This window comes from Sceloporus occidentalis, unplaced genomic scaffold (assembly GCF_023333645.1).
Source record: "Sceloporus occidentalis isolate IW3139 unplaced genomic scaffold, rSceOcc1.0.p SCAF_1, whole genome shotgun sequence".
In the NCBI taxonomy this organism is placed as follows: Eukaryota; Metazoa; Chordata; class Lepidosauria; order Squamata; family Phrynosomatidae; genus Sceloporus; species Sceloporus occidentalis.
In genome coordinates, this window is record NW_028316981.1 from 307,306,064 (window position 1) to 307,322,204 (window position 16,141).

Genomic DNA, 16,141 nt, shown 5'->3' on the forward strand with positions numbered 1-16,141 from the left:
GTTATTCAACATCTTTATCAATGACCTGGATGACAGAAGTGGGAGCATACTTATAAAATTTACAGATGACACCAAATTAGGAGGAATAGCTAATACTCCAGAGGGCAGGATCAACATTCAAAATGACCTGAATAGACTAGAAAGCTGGGCCAAAGCTAACAAAATGAAATTCAACACGGAGAAATGTAAGGTACTGCACTTAGGGCAGAAAAATAAAATGCACAGATATAGGATGGGAGACACCTGGCTGAATGAAACTACATGTGAAAGGGATCTGGGAGTCCAAGTAGACCACAAGTTGAACATGAGTTAACAGTGCGATGTGGCAGCTAAAAAGGCCAATGCAATTTTAGGCTGCATCAATAAAAGTATAGTGTCTAGATCAAGAGAAGTAATAGTGCCACTGTATTCTGCTTTGGTCAGGCCCCACCTGGAATATTGTGTCCAGTTCTGGTCACCACAATTTAAAAAGGATGTTGAGAAACTGGAGCGTGTCCAGAGGAGGGCGACTAAAATGGTGAAAGGTCTGGAAACTATGCCCTATGAGGAAAGACTCAGGGAACTGGGTATGTTTAGCCTGGAGAAGAGAAGGTTAAGAGGTGATATGATAGACCTGTTTAAATATTTGAAAGGATGTCATATTGAGGAGGGAGCAAGCTTGTTTTCTGCTGCTCCAGAGACTAGGACCCGGAACAATGGATGCAAGCTCCAGGAAAAGAGATTCCACCTCAACATTAGGAAGAACTTCCTGACAGTAAGGGCTGTTCGACTGTAGAACACACTCCCTCGGAGTGTAGTGGAGTCTCCTTCCTTGGAGGTCTTTAAGCAGAGGCTAGATGGCCATCTGTCGGGGATGCTTTAATTTGGATTTCCTGCATGGCAGGGGGTTGGACTGGATGGCCCTTGCGGTCTCTTCCAACTCTATGATTCTATGCTTTCAACAGTAAAGCAGCCTCCAAATCTGTTGGAACATATGTTCCATCATCCCCAGCCAGCAGGGGATGATGGGCAATATGTTCTAACTCACCAGCATGTGCCTGTTTGGGGAAGACTTCTCTAAATGCTACTTTCTCAAGCTAGCAAAAAAGGGGGAAGGGGGGGAAAGAGAAATAAAATCCTTCTTTCAGCAAGGATCAGTATCAGGTGTCTAGCAACCTGTATCATATATTTATTATGTATATTATCCAATTCATCTTCAGGGCGTCATGTTTGCCTTGGTTACTTTCCTTTACGCTCACAACACAGGGGTGTCACTAGGGAGGTGCAAGGGGTGCTCACCATGCTAGGTGATACCCTAAGGGAGATGACACCACTGCCCCCCCAAACATCTGCCTTTGATCAGAAACGTGCTCTGGGATTCAACTGCATGCCTTTAAAATGCTGAAGAGATGGTGTGAGTGAGGAGAAGCTCAGTGGGAAGAGAAAGGAGAATCTCCAGGGGTTTTTTTTTTTTAATTAAAAATATATTGGTGGCGCAGTGGTTAAATGCCTGTACTGCAGCCACTCACTCAAAACCATAAGGTTGTGCGTTCAATACCAGTGAAAGGGCTCAAGCTCAACCCAGGCTTGCATCCTTCCAAGGTCGCTAAAATGAGTACCCAGATTGTTGGGGACAATTAGCTTACAGTTGTAAACCACTTAGACACTGTTAGTTCAGTATGAATCAGTATATAAATGAAGCGGTTTGTTTGTTTTTTAAAAAAAGTATTTTATTTAAATATTCTTTTCAAAATTTCTTTTAAAACATCTCATCTCATCCAATTTTCACTTTAACCACATGAAACTATGTGCATGTCAATACATTTACACTGTACATATGATATTGTAATTTAAAGGTATAATTTAAATTTTGCTAGTTATTTATGTCACAGCTATTACCATTTTGCATACAGTGATATCTGGGAATTATGATTTCTGAATAACATTAGTACAAAAAACATTACTAAGGCGTGTTACAGAATGCCCAAAATGGGTGCTCTGCCGGCGCCGCTGGTTGCTGCGTCCGGGAACCGTGGTGGTCAAACCGCGCGGTTCCTGGATGCACCAAAAAGAAGCCGCAAAAAGCAGCTTCTTTTTGGACCCCAGAAGTGGCACCACAAGTGGCCAATGGCGCACTCGCGACGTCATTTCTGTTGCGAGACGTGCGGACACTATGCATCCGCAAGGTCAAGATGGTGGCGCCCATGTAGAACGAGCGCCACCATTTTGTACATCCCCAAGACGTACTAGGGTTAGGGGCGTGTGTAAAGCACGCCCTTTCCTAACCCTAGTACGTCCTGGGGACGTACTTTACGCCTGTGCGGAACGGGCCAAAGGATTCTGTATGGGTGTGGAATGGGAGGAGGTCAATGCCAGGAGGAGACACCATGAGTTACCACACCAGGTGACACCAACCCTTGCGACACCACTGTCACAACAGAGAGAACTTCAGGGACCAATGGGGGATTTTTAAACCTGGTCCTACCCAAGAAGTTTTTGACAATGAGGCACCTTCCAAATCTGTTGGGTCTCAGTCTTCATGAATCCCAGCAACTGCAGCCAGACAGAGATAATGAGGAATATAATCCAATACATCTGGATGTTCCAGGGCTGGGGAAGAGTTCTCTAAACAATACTTTCTCATGATGGCAAATTGTCTATTATTGTGGTGTGCAGGGAGGGTCTCTCTTATGGATTAACTCATTGGGTCCCTGGCAGCAAAAGATGGATGGTCTGTTGCAGAGGTAGAGGGTAAACTGACCTCCTCTTCTTGTGTAATACTGTTTGTTTCCCCCATCAAAGTTGCTAGTAACCATCCAACATGGAGAATATTTCTGAGGTGGAAGCAGTGGTGGCTGGTGGCATCCATGTCAGTAGGAGCATTGAATCTGTATCAGTTTTTAGTCCAGCTTTTAAAGACGTTATTTATGCAAGGTGCTGAAGCTAGTTGGGGAACAGAGTTCAGAACGTTGGGTATCTTCTAATTCAGAATGAAACCAGGAGCAAGTTCACCAACCTCACTAGCATGGAAGCCCAGATTAAAGCCAAGAGCAGCTATGAGAGATGCTGAACTGTACCTTCAGAACCTTGGACAGTTCCTTGGGCATTCAGATTAAAACATGGAGTGGATTCTCCATCCCACTGACCTGGAAGTCATCAGTCATCCCTGGGAAGAAGTAAAGGGGTAGGGGCCAGGTTTGTGGGTGCTCCCGCTGTTGCCCTGGTGACCCAGTGATTAAATGCCAATATTGCAGTCACAAAATTGTGAGTTTGATCCCGGGGCTCCGAGGTTGACTCAGTTTTCCATCCTGTCATAGGTCAGTAAAATGAATACCATCTTGTTGGGGGCAATTGGCTTACAGATTGTAAACCACTCAGAGAGTGCTGAGTTCACTATGAAGCAGTATAGAAATGTAAATTCTATTGCTATCGCTATTGCCAGTTGGCCTTGGGTATCTGTCCAGAATCAGCATCTCCCCCCCCCCCCCCCCGCCCAGCTATAAGCCTTCATGTCTTGTTCTGCTTGGAGAGTATTATTATGCTAAAAGACTCCACTCATTAGCCATTAATTATCATCTGCCAGCACAGACCTTGGGATTTATTTGCCTGGGCAGTCCAATTTAATTTGCGGGAGCTTTTCAAGCAGTTTGTGAAGAGTGCTGCAGTGGAACATGAGGAATGCAGGGAATACTGAAAAACCCAAGGGGGTAAATCTCAGTCTGTCTCGCCTCCTCACCATCCCTTGTGCTGGTGGAGATCTATTGGGACAAAAAGGAGAAGACAAAGGGGGTTGTTTACCCAGAGAGCTGCATCAGGCAAGTCCCAAAGATAAGAGGAACTGCATCCAAAAGAACTGGTGTTCTCTATTGGCTCCTTAGTGAAGTATACTTAACTAAAGCTGCATCCACACTGCAAAAATACTCCAGTTTGACACCACTTTAACTGCTATGGAATTCTGGAAATTGTCATTCTGTGCAACATTTAGCCTTATGTATCAGAGAGCTCGTGTGTCACAACAAACTACAGTTTCCTGGATTCCATAGCACTGAGCCATGATATTTAAAGTGGTGTCCAACTGGATTATTTCTGTAGTGCGGATGCAACCTGGGTAACCTCTCCTGGCCCCATCCCCCCTCCTCAACACACAACATTCACTCACACTCTCATCATTGGTAGACTAGACCTCCTTCTCCCCATCCAGCTGATTCCAATAAAGTAGGTTGGGGAAGGAATTACCACCATGGCAATAATGTCGTAGTCGTGACTGAGTAGCAGTCATGAATATGAAATGTGAACATGGCATAGTCACAATTGTGATGCTATTGCAATGATTGGAACTTCTTCCCCAACCTACTTTACTGGCCATCTGCTTCAGGGGGAGAAGGAGATCCATTCTGACAGCAGTTGGAGCACTGGTGCATGATGTTTCCACCAGGCCAAGAGAGCTTACTTTTTGAAGTATACTCAGCCATGTACAATAACATCCAAAAGCCATAAAAACTGTGATACCTTTATGGGGACAACCAAAATGCACAAAATATGTGTCACAAACTTTGAATCTTCACTGGCTTCTTCATCAGGCAAAGGTGTTAAAAATCATACAGGAAAAAAGAAATTGATGCTGTTAGTCCTGCATTTTGTCAAGATGTTGCTGGTGTTGTTCTGAGTTAAAAGTAGCATGGAGGGATTGGGGGTAGATTGCAGCACCTTGAGATAGTTTCTTTAAAAATTGGACTAAAACCCAGAGTGGATGCATTGCTCCATGGACATTAGAGTGAACAATGAGGGAATGTGTTGGAAAAGACTGTGCATGTTCTGCCAGCCTAATGGCAAACTGATTATGCACACATAGTACCATGAACAAGGTTTAGCTCAATGCCTCAGCAGCGTGCAGTTTCATATCAAAGGGCCCTTTCACACTACATAGTTATAGCACTATGAATCCACTTTAACTGCCATGGTTACAGCCTGTGGAATCCTGGGATTTGCAGTGTAGGGGGGCACTAGAACTCAGTACTTTGGATGCACATTCAGGTGTACATTCAGTTGTGCAACTATGTCATTCAACATAAATGTTGTGTGGCACAATCAATTCATAACTTCATGTGTGATGATTTACACCATGTAACTCTGTTGTAAGATCTTTGCCAAGATGTGGTTGAAGGAGGAAGAAAAGGAAGAGGAGAAAGAGGAGGGAAAAAATTGGTGGCAGAAAGTGATTTGAGAGAGAGTAGGAATGGCAGTGAGATGGAGAGAGGGGTAGAAAAGATAAGAGAGAGAGGAAAATAAGGAGATGACAGGGAGAAAAGGGAGAAAAGATGTGGGCCCATTCAGTTCTGGCCTCACTGACTACTAGCATGCTGCCCACAGCTGGTTACCCTCAAGAGAATGCAGCCACAACAGGAAAAATTAGATGTCTCCCCCTTCCCATCTCACACTTTAAAGATATGGTGGGAACAAGATTGTGCTCTGGTGTTTCCAAACAAATCTTTGCTTGTAGCATTTGTTAAGACTGCTGTCATTATTTTTGGTGGGATAGAAAGGGCTGAGTTCTACCAAGCACTGATTCATACATCCATAAACTGATCTCAGTATGTTATTTGATACTGGGCCAATTCAGCAATCCACCCTGCTCATAGGTAACAGATTGCTAGTGGCTTGTGTCTGTGTGTGTGCCTTCAAGTTTCCTGCCGACATATGGTGGCCCCATTAATTTCCTTCCTCTGCAATATAACTTACAGCACCGAGCATTCATTGATGGTTTCCCATCCAAGTACTAACTAGAGAAGACCCTGCTTACCTTCCACGATCAGATGAGATCTGGTGCCTTTAGACTTACCTGTCCCCAAACTGCATCCTGCTGTTTACAGACAGTCTGAATGAGTTGTTCCAAAAACACATTGAGCATGTAAAGACAAACCTCAGAATGAACAAGGTTCTGCTGCAGCAGGGAATGTTGTTGTATTACTAGGATTACTAGGTTATGTAGTGCCATCAGAGGATTTCTTTTTTTAATATAACATATGCAGAAATTGACCGGTCACAGAGTTTACAATGGTGGACTGGAACAGAAGGAGGGGAGCTTGGAATAGTAACCTTTTTTGGACCACTGCTCCCAGTATCCCTCAGTGAAGCACAATAGAGGACAAAGAAGAAGCTTATGAAATGATATATATATGGCATGAAGAAAGGGGTTAAAAGTAACTTTTCTTCCTTTATCACAGTCACTTGGTGACTCCGATTGACAGGGTTTTTTATATCAGCAAAACAAATCCTTCTTCATGTAATAAACTGTTAATCTGTGGAATTCTCTGCTTCAAGATGTGGTGGCTGAGATATTTGCAAAAAGGTATTACATACATTTGTGGAAGACAAAAGTTTCAAGGCAGTTACCTATGCAGCCTCCATGTTCTCAACACCTGAGATCACACAAAGCTGCCTCAGATCAGTCATACCACTAGTTCCATCTCACTGAAACAGCTTCACAGTTAATACTTCCCGGCAATAATGGGGACTGAACCCAGAACCTAGTGCAAGCAAAGATTATGCTCTTTTTCCAGTATGTTACAACCTTTCTTTCTGGCATATCAATCTAGCAGAGGAAAAGTGTGAAAAAACCAAAGCCTGGAAAAATTGATTTATTGGATTGTAGCTCCCAGAATCTGGCAGCCAGTACAATCGCAGTTTACAGCCCATGGCCAGTGGAGATGCTTGATATGAAAATTCTGGAAAAGGCAGTCCAAAGAGTAACTTTTCCAAGCTCTATGGAAGAGGACTATTGCTTTCAGCCCTTCTTGTGCACTGTAGTTAGCCTTGCCCACTGTGTTAAATGCCTTGCTAGATGCAGAGGGACCTTTAGTCCAAATTCAGCAGGTTTCTTCTGGGTAGACGTGAGTGACTGTTTTTTCTTGACTTTGCTTCAGCCAAGAAATAGGTGGGGTGTCTCTGCTCTGTGTTCAAAGTAAGCATTAGTCCATGGCCGCACCCGTTGTGCAATCGAGGCTGGAGCAGGAGGAAAGAAGTGGCCACCAGCCACCCTTAGCGATGTCATGCAGATTGCTTGTGTGTCAAGGTGGAGTTTGCATAGAGGACAAAGGCAGTCATGATATTCCTGCCCTGTGTTCTTATGACCCCATTTCTCAAGAATTACACAGATTTCATTATGCCATTGCAAAGGCTTCTGGTGGCTGGCCAAAAAGATGGTATAGGGGTCATTCATACTTACCTTTTTTGAAAGAAGAGATTTGCATCTCCATGCCAATTCAGATCCAATTCAAAATGGTTTCAGTGTTCCCACTATGTTTACCGCAACCGAATCTTTCTGTGCCATTTTAACCTTGTTGTCGTTCACATTTGCCACTATATCGATTTAAAATGGAGGCGCCTCAATTTCCGGGAACGATGTAGTGCAATCTGAATTGATTTGGTAGTGTGGTCACACTACCGACGGTGTGGATTATTGTGGCTCTTTAAAAAAGAACTGCTAAGGGGTCCAGTGCTAAATACACCAGTTTAAGTGGGCTTTTTGGTCACACACACACCACAAACTGTAGTGAGTGCAGTCAGGACAAGTGTGAACTTCACGGAAATAAACCAGTTCCACACTGGTTTATTTCTGTAGTGTGAATGGGGCCTTAGTAAAAAGGGAGCATGCACTGGAAAACTGAGATGTGGTGAGGGATGAGGGGAGGGAGAAGTTGTCATCGAGGATACTGCCAACTCCAACTAGCCAACATTTTGGGACTACTGTACCCCAGCTGCATGTTGGTGTCAGCCCAAGACTACATGGCACATGGCTTGTTATTGCCTTGTCCAGGATCTGGCAGCTGGCTAGAGGATTCTGGGTATTACAGTCCACCATATCTGGAGGGTGACAATGTGGCGGAGCAGTTGCTATAGTACAGTGGTTGTGAGCTTGCTTTGCATGGAGCCAAGACTGATCTTTGACATCTCCAGGTTCCTAGTTCCTGGGGCTCAGGGCAGGGAAGGGACCACCTAGAATAGACCATCAAAGGCTAGGTGGTCTAGTTAATAGTTACTTGACATAAGATCTCCCCTTACCACAGCCATGTCTCCTATGGTTTGAGCAGGGAAGGCACCTCAAGTCCTCATCTCAGACCAGACTGGTGAAGTGAGTCCATCCACCCACTGTGGTCCTTCTCTGCAAAGGTCTATCTTGTCCAGCATTCTGTTCTCACAATTACCAATCAGACACCTCTGTTTGCAGCTGCATACTCCAGTGGCAGCTGAGGATGTAAGTCTTGCCTTTTTTGTTTTTATATGGAAGAATGAATTATTTCAAAAGTTTTCTCTCCACTGTGAAAGGAGCTTTTGCACATTTTCCAATGGGTTTTTGCATTTTAAAACTTCTTGGTGAAAAAGTCATTTGCTGAGAAATCTTGATTTTATGCAAAAACCTTTGATTTTTGCATACAAAACGGTGTGTTTCTGTACAGCTCTTCACAGAGAAGTCTGGAGATGTGAAAAATCATGCAGTAGTAGTGTTTACTCAGTGGGGTGTCTCAATGTGTTGCCACACCCTTCATCAGTGAAGACAAAATAATGCACAGAAGTATTTTTCACAGCCCTAGTGGTGACACACTTGAGCACCATTCATGTGGCTTCACTGGATTATGTGATCACTTATCACCCCAGCACCCTAATGCCTCTTGAGTGCTGGCATGGAAATGACCCATGTACCATGTGTGAACCACCTTAACCTCGTTGTTATATTTGCACAGAATGGCAGAGATTAAAATCCTGTTCATTCGTTGCTTCTGGCTTGCATTGATTTCCAGCCCCATTATGACTTTTTATCAGACTTAAATGAAGCCACTAGCTTTTTCTTCCTAGTCTTGGGTGCTTTTGTGCACATAGCACCCTGCATCACAGCCTTCCTCGCTTTACTCTGGGCTGTGCTCTGATATGGATTTCTACTGCCACCTAATGGCTCTAGGACCTCAGTGCTCATTTGGTTCTTTGGATATTAATATTTGCAAAAGAAGCTGGGGATCCTGTTGGTGTCATGTGTAACTTCCCTTACAGAAGCAGTTGAACATTTTTGTCTGTTGGTCAATGTCTGCATTCAGTTCAAGGTTGCAGAAGCAGAGTTGTGCATATAATGCTATTGTGCATGTGGATGTGCATTCTTAGCTGCTGTCTATACACTTGCCTGTGCTGAAATGGCCATTAGTATTTCTTTGGTTGCTTATTCACTTTTGCAACTCAAGAGTTGTGTAGCATGTTCAGTGTGTCGCTCTACACATGTAGCCTCAGAGTATTATCTCAGATAAGTCATGCACATATTTGCTGGTGGAGTTTTGTTATGCTAGGTAGCACTACACAGTCCTTGAATATCACCATACTGAATGCCACCATAGCACAATTAGCTTACAGTTGTAAACAGCTTAGACACTGCTTAGGCGGTATGTAGCGGTATATAAATGAAGCTTGTTTGTTTGTTATGAGAAATGATGAATATGCATGACTTTAACTTCAATGCATACAATAAGAAATGTGCAATGCACAGATGCAATGTGCAACATACATTGGCACACTGAAACAGGTGTGGTTACCACCCCATCTCTTTAGACTGAGAGATTGAGGGTTTGAGTCTCCTCCTCATTTTTCAGCTAATTTGTATTTGTTTGGAGGTCCCTTTTATTAATTCCAACTTTTAATTATTGAGTCTAAACAGTAAAGTCTAAAGAGGCAGAATTTGTATCAACACTTTATGAAAGGACTCTGTATTAGAATCTCAGGATATATCTCAGGATATAGCAATAGGGTCTCAGTAACTCTAGGTGTGCTGTTGTCCATGTGCAATAGTTTTGAATGCAGAACTCGATTCTTGCCATCCTCAGCTGGGTACATCTGTTCTGCACGCATGTGTGCACACACACACACACAATATATCCTTATGCATAGCACAACATACACCTGCATATGTCACCAAGATGATTCCAGCCAAAGAATGCAAGTTACAGCTCTCGGTAGAGACAGAGAGCTGCAAAATTTATGATAATTCCTGTAAATCATTTTTTACAACATGTGGCCAGTATTCTGCATTGGTTACTTACTTAGGTACACAATAGTGGCAATAGTGTCACAGTCAAGACTTAAACAGTGCTTGCAAATATGGAACAGTGACGTATCAGTTCATCTAGGTAACTGTTCCATATGCACAATCACTGCTTTGTCATGATTGTGACACTATTGACATGGTTGTACATATGCCAACCTATTTTATCAGTTGCATGGAGAGAAAGAGATCCTATTTTCTGGCAGGTAAATGATGGGGTTTTGGGGGGAGGGGCAGGAAAGGTTACCTAATTAGAAGTCAAAGGCTTTCATGGCCGGCATCCATAGTTTTTTGTGGGTTTTTTCAGGCTAAGTGGCTATGTTCTAGCAGAGTTTCTTCCTGACGTTTCGCCAGCATGTGGCTGTCATCTTCAGAGATCATCTTCTGAAGATGCCAGCCACAGATGCTGGCAAAAACGTCAGGAAGAAACTCTGCTAGAACATGGCCACTTAGCCCAAAAAACCCACAAAAAAACTATGGTTACCTAATTAAATAAGTAGCTGATGTAGACATCTGACCTGTATCTTTGTTAGCACAAGAAAGAGAATGTGTCCTCCCCCAGTCTCTTAATTTTTGGTTTGCTGTTACGCATCCTCGGTTGCAGAATGGAGCTTGGCTCCCTTGACTCTGTTGCAGTTGCTCGAGGTAAAGTTCTCCTTCATTTCACTTGTCTGCATAGATTCACCAATCTTGCAAAGAGGACAAGGTGAACTTGACGGTGTAGCCCACATTTTATGCTGAGCATAATCAGATCCTCTGTCTCTGAATAAATTAAGAAAATTAAGTAAGAAGGAATATGTGTTGTTCTGAAGAATATTAAGTCAGGAGGATTAAACATCTCAGGGATCTTGTTAAAGTGCATGGGGATGTTTGTTGGAGGTTTTGAAAGTCCAGTCATTTCTGCCAGAGATACTTTAAGAAACATCTGGGAGCTCATATAACACAGCCTTAGCCTCAGCCTTATCTAATGCTGCCGTAATGGTAGAAATCTTGACTATTTGTATCTACAATACCTTTTTGGAGGTCACTCATCAGTGGTTACTGGGGGCTTCCATGTTATTAAGGGTGGTGAATCTATTCTGGAGTTTAGTCTGACCTCTTTTACACTCTAGACTAAAATGCAAGAGTGGAGTTTCCACCCACCAACATGGGAATCACTGACCACCACTGTCACTGGTTAACCCAAAAGAATAGTTTAGGCAACTGTAGACTGAGCTCTCTCAGGATGGATTGCATGAAAGCCAGCATAGTTTGAAAAATTGCCCCACACTCAAGGGCTGAGAATCTGGATCAGCTACTTACCTACTAACCTTAGTTATATAGCTAAGTAGCATCTTCCAACCTGATACACCTATAAGATGGCTTTTTCTGAGGGCAATGGGATTCTGTTCTCCCATTGACTGGGACATAGAAGATTGACCAAAATGGTGAAAATTTGGAAACCATGCCTAATGAGGAGCAGCCTATGGAGCTGGGTATTTAGCCTGGAGAAGAGAAGATAGTCACGTTTAAAGGATGTCATAATGAGGATGGAGCAAGCTTGTTTTCTGATGCTCCAGAGACTAGGACATGGAGCAATGGATTCAAGCTACAGGATAAGAGATTCCACATAAATACTGAGAATTTCCTGACAATATGAGTTGTTCAAGAGTGGAATATTCTTCTTCAGAGTATAGCACAATCGCCTTGTTTGGAGGCTTTCAAATAGAGGATGGATGGCCATCTGTTGGGAGTGCTTTGGTTCATAGAATCATAGAGTTGGAAGAGACCACAAGGGCCATCCAGTCCAACCCCCTGCCATACAGGAACTCACAATCAAAGCATCCCCAACAGGTGGCCATCCAGCCTCTGTTTAAAGACCTCCAAAGAAAGAGACTCCACCACACTTCCATGGAGTCTGTCGAACAGCACTTACTGTCAGGAAGTTCCTCCTAATGTTGAGGTGGAATCTCTTTTGTGTGTTCCTGCATGGCAGGGGTTTGGACGTGTGGTCTCTTCCAACTCTATGATTCTGTGATATGATTCTATGACATTTTCATACCCATCCCATGAGCAATCTCCAGTGCAACAGTCAGTGCAACAATTCCTATCCCAATTTCTCCTCATACTAGAGATCACAACCAAGAGAAGTTGAAAACATGAGTCTGCTACACTTTGATTGATAGAACAGACTTTTAATAGGGCTGCTGCCTGGTAAAACGGGATTGGGGTACTGTTCTGATCCCTATGTATTCCAAACACTTTTGAATACATAGGGATTGTGGTGCCAGTCACCTAACAGTTGCATAAATCTAGGTTACACATTTGTATCTGCAATTGTGAATTCCAGCCTAGATTTATAATAGTTTAGTTACTGTGGTTTGTTTGAGAGTATAGTGAATTCTTCTCAACAGACCATCAACCCATCACATAATATGCAATTTCAAGGCTATTTTGGTGGAAGGTCCTCCTGTTAAACTAATATAAATGGTTGTTCTAGACATGCCTTTTCAGATATCCCAGACCATCAAGATGTTTTTGGCTTACAACTCTGAGATTTGTAGTTGGCAAGTTAGCTAGTTGGCTGACTAGCTAGCTAGTTTATTTGTTTGTTTATATCATTTAACTATTGCTTCTCAGCCCTCCCGCCCCCCTCCATCTACAGCTAGAAAAATGTAAAGTATTAAATACATAAACAGCATTTAAAAACAAAGTAAGACAATTTCACAGCCAGCAGTGAAATATTATCTGAACTGAAGTCACAAAACATATGAAGGGCCCCATATGGCCATCCCTGAGATATGAGATGTCCGATTTTAGCTTGTGGGTTGAATTGAATCAGGGATGGGAAAGATATTGACTTTCCAGTGTTTTTGACTAAAACTCCAAGTCCCCCTTACATTTCCATACATCCTTTGTTGGTAGTTCCGGAGTTTGGTATTGCTTTCTGTTCTGTACACCAACCAAATCCCTCCCCAGGACTCATCATGTCACTCAAAGAGCCCTTCCAAACAGCCATTCTGTTTCTGGTGGAGAGCAGAAGGAATCAGAAAAGTGTCTGTCCGTGCCCTCACAACCAGGTGCAGACCATTGACATCATCTGCTGAGTCCTCTGGAGCATCCTGGCAAATCTTGATAAAACATGTCATCTGGCTATAGCTGGATGTTCACCACCCCTGAAATTACCATACAGTTGCTGCACACACCCATCCATTCTATGCCTGGTAGACACCATGGGAAAGGGATTGGAGAAGTGTCTTGCTATGTGCCTGTAGCCAGATGCAAAATGATTGTATCATTTGCTAGTCCCCTTTGGAAGTCTCAGCTGAGGATGTAATCATTTCACATCTTGCTACAGGTGTTAAGAAAAATGCAACATGGGACATACAGTAATAGAAATAAAATATGTATGTGAAAGTCACAATGACTAAGCAAGAGCAATTAAGAAGCTACACAGGTGAAAAAGCTAATGTAATTTAGAAGTCTTGAAAGTCAAGGACAGAATTATAGAATGTACAATTGGAAACACCTGAGATTCATTAAGTGTACAAGGTAAAATGATGAAATACTTGGGTTGGTCTTAAGTGTGGGTTGAACTATGTGAACCAATCAAAATGAATGCACCCACCCACTGGGTGCAAACTGACTAGTGGGTGGTGATTAACAATGGCTATAATAATTGCAATGTTTGCCAATGTTTTTTGTTGGGTAGTTGGAGTAGTTTGGAGATATTGTGGAGTATTGGAGATTGTGATTTTGTAGGGCATATAGTATTTGTATATAGTAGAATAAAGTAGATCTTTTATATAAGATTACTGAGTTGTCTGGTGTCTTGAGTGAAGATACAAGAGCCAGCAGAATCCTGGAGAAGTTTGGAAACATCTGAGGAAGAAGAGTGAGAAGGCTTGGAGAGTTTGTCAGGGTCTTCAGCCTGTTCTCTGAAACTCTGCTGCTTTGAAGAAAAGCATTAACCACTGACCAAAGCTGGTCAGCTCTGCTGCATAACAAGGTGGTGAGTTAGAGCCAGAGGTGAAGAGCTACAACTCCCATCATCCCTGACAACAGGAACATAGCCAGATTCTTATTTGATACACTACCACCAGGGGTCGGCAACCTACGGCCTGCGGGCCGCATGCGGCCCGCCGAGGCCTAGGGACCGGCCCCAGCCTGGCCCTGCTGCAGATTGCCACCAGGGCCTCTGGCCTCCGGCGCAGGCGCGCAGGGCCTTTGTGCACAGGGCAAGCGGCAGGCAAGGGGAGCAAAGAGGAGCAAGTGGGGGCAAGGGGGAGCAGCGGGGGCAATTGTCTATAGAAGCCTCAGAAACATGCATTTATATTAACATTTTTTTAAAAAATCAGCAGATTTTTTTTGCATGTCCTCCACTTTTTTAATTAAAAAAGTGTCCTCCATTATAAATTTTTGTCCTACATTTGTCCCAGTTTATTTATTTAATTTTTTAAAAAAATATTTAATTATTTTTTTTTGGCTTCGGCCCCCCGAGTTGTCTGAGGGACAGCAACCCGGCCCCCGGGTCAAAAAGGTTGCCTACCCCTGCACTACCACCATCACTCTCTGCCAACTACAGAAGGGCTGTTGGAAGGGACAATCACAGTAATACAGTGAGTCCTGGGGGCTTGTAGCAGAGTTCCACATGCAGAACTCTTAATGCTACGTGTAACTAAATAGGTATGGATGTGGTGGCTTAGTGGTTAAGACTCCAATTCTGATGATTGGAAGATCATAAGGTTGGCAGTTCAAGACCTGAGTGCTACATGATGGGGTGAACTCCTTTCACTAGTCCCAGCTTCTGCCAACCTAACAGTCTGAAAGCATGCAAATGCAAGTAAATAGATAGGTGCTACTTCAGTAGGCAGGTAACAGCACTCTGTGTAGTCATGCTGGCCACACGACCACCGGAGTCGTCTTTGGACAATGCTGGCTCTTCAGCTTAGTAACAGAAATGAGCACCACCCCTTACAGTCAGTTATGACGAGACATTAATGTCAAGGGACTACCTTTATCTTTTTAAATATATAGAGCCTTGCTTGATTCCCTCCCATTGGCCATGCTGGCTTGTACTTCTGGGAGCTGAAATCCAAAACCTCTGGAAGAGCAATGTTTCCCCACCTCTGGGATAGGTGGTACTTTCTAGATGCCTTCCAACTTCATGTTTCTGTGCACCAGTCCCAAGCTGACAATGACAGGAGTCTCTTATGTCTCCTTTCTTTCAGGCAAGACAAGCTGAAGATCCATATGAGGAAGCACACTGGAGAAAGGCCCTACCTCTGTATCCACTGCAACGCCAAATTTGTTCACAACTATGACCTAAAGAACCACATGCGTATCCACACAGGCATTCGTCCTTACCAGTGCAAGTTCTGCTACAAGAGCTTCACCCGCTCAGACCACCTTCATCGCCATATCAAACGCCAGAGTTGCCGGATCTCCCGGCCCAGGAGGGGACGGAAACCAGCCACCTGGAGAACAGCGAGCTTACTCTTTGCGCAGAATAGCCAGACAGATGATAAAAGTTTCATGATGCCTCCGACTCTAGAAGAGATGAGTAGCCATCTTGGCAGTGCAGCAATGTGCCTTCCGGGCCCGAGCCCAAAGCATTTTATGGACAGTGCAAAGAATTCCCTGAATTTACAAGAGCTGGAGAGCCAGTTTGAGGAAACCCAAATGAAACTCTTTGGGAGGACGCACCTGGACATGGAGCCAAATGGTGGACTCTTTGCCTTTGCGCTGGGCCCCAATGAGAGCCTCTCAGCCCGGCCATTCTTCTCCCTCCCTGATCCATGGAGCACAGGGTTTGGTGGACTGACAGGGCTCAGCCACCTTGGCCCCATTACGGAAGCTACTAACTAAGGCACCTTCTAGCCAATAGATGGGTTTGGTAAGTTTAATACCTTACTTGTTTGCTTTTTTTAAAAAAATGATTTTTAAAAGATATGATTACAAGGAGGAGAAAACCAAAACAAGAATGAAAAAAAGGGAAGGGAAGTACATAGAATATGAGTGTGAGCTAGGTGTATACATTAAGATATGCTGACCATGGCTGGCATCCTGCTAGTGACATATGCAAGCATAAATCCACCTAAC

General features: G+C 43.5%; 1 protein-coding gene across 1 annotated transcript in view; it reads left to right on the forward strand.

The window, feature by feature from the left end:
- ZBTB7C (zinc finger and BTB domain containing 7C) overlaps window positions 1-16,141 on the forward strand; it is a 141,726-nt gene that overhangs the window by 122,322 nt on the left and 3,263 nt on the right. The window contains exon 3 of the mRNA XM_089513513.1: window positions 15,271-15,935. Within this exon, the coding sequence (XP_089369639.1) occupies window positions 15,271-15,907 (637 nt within the window). The 3' untranslated portion in view covers window positions 15,908-15,935. The remainder of the gene's footprint in view (window positions 1-15,270; window positions 15,936-16,141) is intronic.